Below are 7,594 nucleotides of genomic sequence, written 5' to 3'. Positions count from 1 at the left end.
CTTGAAGGGATAACTTAGCACCACGTTCAGAAAGAAAAATACATACTCTGAATAAGTCTGTATCTATTAAAGAAATTTAATCTATAACTAATAAGCTTCCAATAAAGACAGTAACAGACCCAGAGGTTTTCACTGATGAATTCTAACAAAAATATACGGAAGAATGATAACAATTCTCTACAATCTCTCCTAGAAAATAGAAGCAAAAGGAACACCTCCTAATTCCTTTTCTTGAGGTGAGTATTACACTCGAATATCAAAATCAGATGAACAAATTAACAGAAAAAAATTGCACACAAATACCTCTCATGAACATAGAAGCAAAATCCCCAACAAAATATAAGAAAAGAAACCTAACAATCCATAGAAGGAATTACATACTATGTCTAAGTAGGATGCATTTCAGATGTGCAACATTTGAAAATCAGTAATCCTAAATCATAATAACATTAGTCTAAAGAAGATAATCACAAGATTAGATGAACAGATGAAGGGAAAAAATCATCAGATAAAATCCAGCACCCATTCATCATCAAAATTCTCAGCAAACTAGATACAGACAGGCAATTCCTCAGCTTCATATAAAACATCTAAAAAGAAATACAGGTAAAACATCCCACTTCATAGTCAGAAGACAGATGCTGTCACACTAAGGTGAGGAACAAGGCGAGGATATCCCTTCTCACCATGACTATTCAACACTGTACTGAAAGGCTTAGCCAATGTAATGAGATAAGAGAAGGAAGCAAAAGATACAAATATTTGTAAGGAAAAATAATTATCAACAACAAGAAAACTCCTGGCATTAATAAGCCAGGAGTATATGTGAATAAGGTTAATATAGTATCAATATATAATTATTACATAATTGATATATTAATAAAGCTAACACATAATAGTCAATTATTTTCCAATAAAGAGATGGAACTTGCAATTAAAAACTTAACACCATTTACATTAGCACCAAAATATATTAGAAATAATTCTTTAAAAATATGTATAAGATTTACAGAGAAAAACTCATAAACTGCACTGAAAAAAATTAAAGAAGATCTAAATAAATAGACACACCATGTTCATAGATAGGGAGATGCTATATTGTTGAGATGTCACTTATTCCAACTTAACCTAGATACTAAATGCAATTCTGTTCAAAATTCCAGCAAGTTACCTTGTCGATAGCAGCCAACAATTTAAATTTTATGTCAAAAATGAAATGATCCATAATACCCACTGAAGTCAATATGAAAGATCAAAGTCAGAGAATTGATATTACTGGATTTCAAAACTTACTTTAAAGCTACAATACTCAAGACTGTATGCTATTAACAGAATACTAGACAGATCAATGGCACAGAACAGAAAATCTAGAAACAGACACCCCAAACACTCAACCGACCTTTAACAAAGGCATAAAGGCAATTCAATGGAAAAGTACAGTCTTCTAAACTTACACTCCTGGGATAACTAGACATCCATATCTAAGAAAAATGAATCCACATACAAACTCTAAACCTTTCAAAATAATTAACTCAAAAGAAATCACAGACCTAAATGAAAAACTCACATTAAAAAAAAAATTACAGGGACATCCCTGGCAGTCCAGTGTTTAAGACTCAACACATCCACTGCTGGGGGAAGAGGTTTGATCACTGGTCAAGGATTAGGATTCCACATGCCATATGGAATAGGCAAAAAAATCTAGAAGATAAAACGGGGGCAAAACTTGAGTTTGGTAATGAGATTTTAGGCACAACACCAAAAGCACAGTCCATGAAAGAAAATAATAAGCGGAACCTTGTTAATATTAAAAACTTCTATCTGCAAAACATTCTATTAAGAGAATGAGAAACAAAGGCCACAAAAGGGTAGTTACAAATCTATCTGCAGGGCAAGAATGGAGACACAGGCCTAGAGAACGGGAGTGTGGACACATCGGGGGAAGCAGACAGTGGGACGAATTGAGAGAGTGGCATGGACAAATATGCACTACCATGTGGACAACAAGCATGTGGGGGAAGTTGCTGGGTGACACAAGGATCAGCTCTGAGATGACCTCGAGGGGTGAGGTCGGGGGTGGGAGGGAGGTTCATGAGGGAGGGGATATATGTATACTGATCGCTGCTTCATACAAGAGAACCTGACAAACCATTTAATTATCTTCTAATTAACAATGATTGTTAAAAAAATCTATAAATTTAAAAGCTAGAAAAAAAATCTGGAGAATCACACATAGCCACTTGAGGTATATACAACAATGTCAAATGAATAAAAGTCAGAAGTAATGAAAAGCAAAAGATCACAGTAACAATTTGATTCTCAAATTAAAAATCTTAGAAAACAGGACAGGAAATATTCAAACATTAAGGAACTTCGAAAATCTGGATTAAAAAAATATCATGGCAGCAAAATCATCCAGTTGGTCTGGAAGAATCAACAATACTCACAACAAGTAACAGAAAATACACCATAAACAAAGGCAACCAAAGAAAAAATTTAACAACAAAAAAAGCTTTGGAAAAAATATACAGTCTTCATGGAGGCAACAAGAAGAATTTCCTGAGAGTCTTAGGAAAAAGAAGGCTCAAATAGAATAGTATGTTATGTATATTCATGACGAACAGATGTTTTAAGAATGTCAATTTTCTGTAACTCCTCTACAGAGTTAGTACCACATTTAGAGTAGCTGAGACCACAATGAAACACGGTCTGCTGTTTTGTGTACCCAGAAGTAACCACGGAAATATTATGGAAGGAATGAAGAAAAATATTAACAAAAGTGAAAACATAAAAGTAAATAATCCCTGATGGACAGTAAGTCTCCACTGAACTTGACCCTATGTGTGCCCAGCTGGGGGAGTCCTTAAGAGACTGGCACAGATGTGCAGCCTGCAAGGGAAGCAGACAGCAGGATCAGCTGGAAGAGGCTTTAAACTTGAGCCCTGGATTCTTCCACTCTGCCCTGGGATCATGAATCTCCACTGCTTCACTGAAGGAATCTGAGGCAGCACCTCCGAGGGCCCATGCCAGGATCATGGGGCACCAAAGCTTGGCTTGGATGTGGCAGTACAGCCCAGATCATGAAATAACCAGCACAAAGTTTGTTGTGTGTGCGCTTAGTCACTGAGTTGTGTCCAACTCTTCACGACCCCATGGACCATAGCCCACCAGGCTCCTCTGTCCAAGGGGAAACTCCAGGCAAGAATACTAGAGTGGGTTGCCATGCCCTCCTCCAGGGGATCTTCCCAACCCCCGGACTGAACCTAGGTCTCCCGCACTGCAGGCAGATTCTTTACTGCCTGAGCCACCAGGGAATGCTAGTGGATAAGAACTGGCCCTTTGAAATGATCACCTTAACAGACTATCACCCAGGGACTAAAAGAGACAAGTTAGTATCACAGGAATTGTACAAAAGACAGAACTTCATCTCAGAACGTTTGAGCAATGACCCTGCAGTCGACTGAGAGCCCACAGTGAGAACTGTCAGGCTAAGGAGCCCCTCACTTACTCTTCTGGAATTGTATGAGCATGGCTGGGGACAGGGGTGGACTTATACCAGAAAGGGAAGGATTTCCAGGCCCTGTCAGCAGTCAATATGAATGAAGTTTCTGAGTGAGATGTGAGGGGTTCCACACCTCAGAAGACAGTCTCCCATCCTTCCCTCTCAGCTCATCCTACCTGTAGCAGCCATTTCCAGGAAGCCTTGGGTAGAAATGGCGAGATGAGACGTATGTGCACTTCATACCAGGAGACTCGGGGGTTCACATTTTCGATATGAGGCCTTGTCCTCGGATCAGCAGATGGGTCGTAGCCCAGCATCTACAGGGGTTAAGGCAAGGCATGGAGAACGACAGAGCATCGCTTACTCCAGAAGAGGGAGCCCAGAGAGCCCTCGCTGTCGGTCTCATGGGCTCCAGGACGGCTGTTAGGCGTGGGCTTCCCAATTCTTCCTGCTGTGGGTGCTGACACATTGAGAGGCGTGGAGTGAGCCAGCTGACAGTTCAGGACAGGGACGTCCCAGGACCCCTTAGGAGTCAAGGCAAAGTCCACGTGCCAATCCCGGGAGAAGCTCCCCCGGAAACCCGCCTGTCCAGGTCCCGCCCCTGCTGCCTTCCTGGAGCCCAGATGCGCAGGACAGGAAGTGACGTCCTGCTAAGCACGCTGGGGGAGCGACGCCATCCTTGATAGTGCCGCTATCTCTGAGAGCTGCCATTGACGGTGGCCAGAGGGAGCAGTCCCAAGTGTCATCGGGTGTCAAGATCGGACGTGACGTGAGTTACGAGTGCAGGGACACGTCTCTGCACCCCGAATTCCTTTTCCCTCTGAAAAGAGGGTCCTGCATAGCCTCCGGCCACACTTGCCTGCACTCAGACCAAGGATCCAGCCTAGCTCTTAGGCCCCAAGACTGTCCACTAACCCCTAGGGGGTGTCGGGAAAGAATGCCTCAGTCAGGCTCTGCTGGACCCCAGCTCCGCTCAGTAGAAGGAGAGCCATGAGCCCTGTGGAGTGAAGGAGGGACCCTCGGGGGGACTGAGGGTCTCCATACACCAGAACGGCAGCCATGTATAAACCCCCACTCACCGCGATTTGGCTGTGGGTCTTCCGGGCACCCGCCGGGCTGCTCTAAAGGCTCAGGGGCTCCCTCACTGCAACCTCGGACTCGGGACACTCAAAAGAAGAGGGAACTTTGGTCTGAGGAGCTGGCAGCTGATCAGTAGAGTGAGGATGTCAGGGTTCGGGAAGAGTCAAGATGAGGACCGTCCTCCCAGACAAAGGGGTGCCTCAGGACCCTCCCATGTGATCAGAGCTTCCTCCCGGCCAAACATCGGGAAGGGGGGCAGAGGTCTGAGAGGGGAGCTTGGAACCTGGTTGTGAAGGGACAACCCATGAGACAGCAGAAGGAAGGTGTTGGGACCCTTCAGTGGGGGGGCTGAGTATGCCCTCCTGTCCTCGTCTGGGGTGACAGGGAAGGTGGCAGCGTCAATTTCAGACAGGAGAGGGAACGGGCTGGGTATGGGAGAGGGGGCGTTGGATATGGGGGTGTCTCGCACCAATTTTCATCCTGACTCTGAATGTCAGCTGAGAGGACTTGCCTCCCCTGCCAGCCCCCACTGCCCCGCCCCTTCTAACGCCCAGGCAGGACTGTCTGCTGCGCCCCAGGGCTCACTTTCCCTTGCTACTCAGCGGTCTCAGGGGACAGGCTGACCAGGAGAACAGGAGCCCTGAGGGTCTTAGAGCACTGGCCTCGAGGACCCCTCAGAGGTGGCTTCCATTCAAACCAGGGGGGACTCTCCTCACTGAAGGTTCTCACAGCATGTCCTTGTCCCTCCTCCAGGTGCCCTCCTTGCCTGCTTTCCTGCCCGGACTTCCACTTGTGGTCCCTGACCTGCTGTCAGCATGCCTCAGAGGCACAAGAACAAGTCCCATGCCCGCGGGAAACGCCACCAGGTCTGGGGGGACACTCAGGAGGCCCAGGCCAGTGCGGCTGCAGCCCCAAAGGAGGAGTGCCCCTCCTCCCCCTCTTCTGCCCCTCAGGGTTCTCCCCTGAGCTCCCCTGCTGCTGGCGATCACCAGGAGCTTCAGGGAGCCATGGCCCCTAGCTCTCCTGATGTAGGGCCTTCCTGTGCAGGATCTGATGAAGGTGCCCAGGGCCCAGAGGAGGAAAGTGCAGGTGCCTCCCAGGCAGCCCCTGCCACTCAGAGCACTCACAAAGATCCTCTGGCCAGGAAGGCCAGGATACTGGTGGAGTTCCTGCTGGAGAGGTACACCAAGAAGGAGCCTATCACGCAGAATGCCCTGATGAAAATCGTCAGCAGGAAGTACAGGCAGCACTTCCCTGAGATCCTCAGTACAGCCCTTGAGTGCGTGGAGCTGGTCTTTGGCCTGGAGATGAAGGAAGTCGACCGTAGCAGGAACATCTACACCCTCATCAGCAAGCTCAACCTCGGGGGAAACGATTGTCCGAGTGGTGAGGGGGAGCTGCCCAAGTCCGGTCTCCTCATGGTGCTCCTGGGGGTCATCTTCATGAACGGTAACTGCGCCACCGAGGAGGAGATCTGGGAATTCCTCAGTATGTTGGGGATCTATGCTGGGAGGAGGCACTGGATCTTTGGGGAGCCCAGAAGGCTCATCACCAAAGATCTGGTGCAGAAGGAGTACCTGAACTACCACCAGGTGCCCAATAGTGATCCTCCGCGCTATGAGTTCCTGTGGGGCCTGAGAGCTTGTGCTGAGACCAGTAAGATGAAGGTACTGGAGGTTCTAGCCAAGTTCCACGGTAGGGTCCCTAGTTCCTTCCCAGACCTCTATGACGAGGCTCTGAGAGATCAGGCGGAGAGAGCAGGGCTGAGAGCTGCGGCCAGGGCTCCACCCATGGCTGAAGCCAGTGCCCCTTCCAGGGCCAAGTCCCGCAGCTCCTCCCACATCTAGGGAGGGGTCAGGGCACTTTGTTCCCTTTGTGTGGGAAGAGAGCAGTCAGGCTCCTGAATAGTGCAGAGTAGTAGGGGTGGAGGGAACAAAACCCATATCTTCTTACAGTTTTAAATGGTTAAGCGAGGTTAGGTCTAGTTTAGCAAAATATATTATGTTTTATTTTATCCATATGAGAAATATATAGTGCATGATGATTTAAAGTAGAAAGGTAAAGAGGTGAAGGAAGTGTTTAGTATTTTCAAATGTTCTTTTGATAAGGTTTATTGTGTTTCACAATTCAAATGTATGAATTATATAGTTTCTAGTTGTTTTAATGTTTTAAAATGTTTTAATGTTTTAAAAGTTTGGGTATTTGTAAAACACTGAAAGTACTGAATATACTGTTAACAATGCAAACAAGATAACATGACATTAGAAGAGAATTTTTCTTCAAGAGCAGTCAAGCTTCTAAAGAGTGTGTGGTAGTAGGGGATAGATTACATTATTTCAATCACATTTCTCTCTCTGTTTCACACGAGTAACTTCTACATATTGTTTCTTTTTTTTTTTTTCAAATATTTTTACTTCTAAGAGGTTGTTTTTTTCAGAGTATTAATTTGGTAATGGTACTGCTGTTATATTCACTGCTGTTTTAAAAGTTTTAAAGGCACAGTTTTGGTAGACATAAAAGACATTCAGGAGCCATCTGTATTGTTTTTCTGATCTGCAAGTAGGTGATTTTCATGCTAATGTGAAAGAAGACCACAGAAGCTATTGAGAAACAAAAAGAAAATGGAGAAAAGAATAGAGTAAAAAGTCTTTAACTTGTGGTTTACCTTATTTTAAAATTCCTTTCAGTAAAAATAAAAAATATTCTGACTTATTTAGCTCATTTAAGAATATTTGTTTCTTTTGTCCTAATTCACTGCATATTCTCTGCTCTCTCCTGGATTAAAAATAAACTCAGATGGGAAGGTGGTATTTGAGGGGTTCATAGTAATCATACCTTCCACTCATTACAAACCAATACTTCTTCATCAGTATGCCACTGTTTTATATGAGGTACATGCATTCCATCATTCATGCAGGATCGGATTTAGCAGACTCCCTTTCTGGATGGATAATTTGCCAATTTCTCAAGTTCACAAACTGATGAAGTGACCTTCCTGGGTCTAGTCCCCCG

The 7,594-nt window shown here is 45.1% G+C and overlaps 1 protein-coding gene across 1 annotated transcript; it reads left to right on the top strand.

Annotated features, from left to right (window-relative positions):
• The first annotated feature begins 5,397 nt into the window (after window positions 1-5,397).
• On the top strand, window positions 5,398-6,429 carry LOC128069655 (melanoma-associated antigen B4-like). The gene has a single exon (XM_052662774.1). The coding sequence runs from the start codon at window positions 5,398-5,400 to the stop codon at window positions 6,427-6,429; it is 1,032 nt and encodes a 343-aa protein (XP_052518734.1).
• Window positions 6,430-7,594: the final 1,165 nt, after the last annotated feature.

The sequence above is a fragment of the Budorcas taxicolor genome, chromosome X (genome assembly GCF_023091745.1).
Source record: "Budorcas taxicolor isolate Tak-1 chromosome X, Takin1.1, whole genome shotgun sequence".
In the NCBI taxonomy this organism is placed as follows: Eukaryota; Metazoa; Chordata; class Mammalia; order Artiodactyla; family Bovidae; genus Budorcas; species Budorcas taxicolor.
This window is presented reverse-complemented; position numbering and strand designations above follow the sequence as displayed.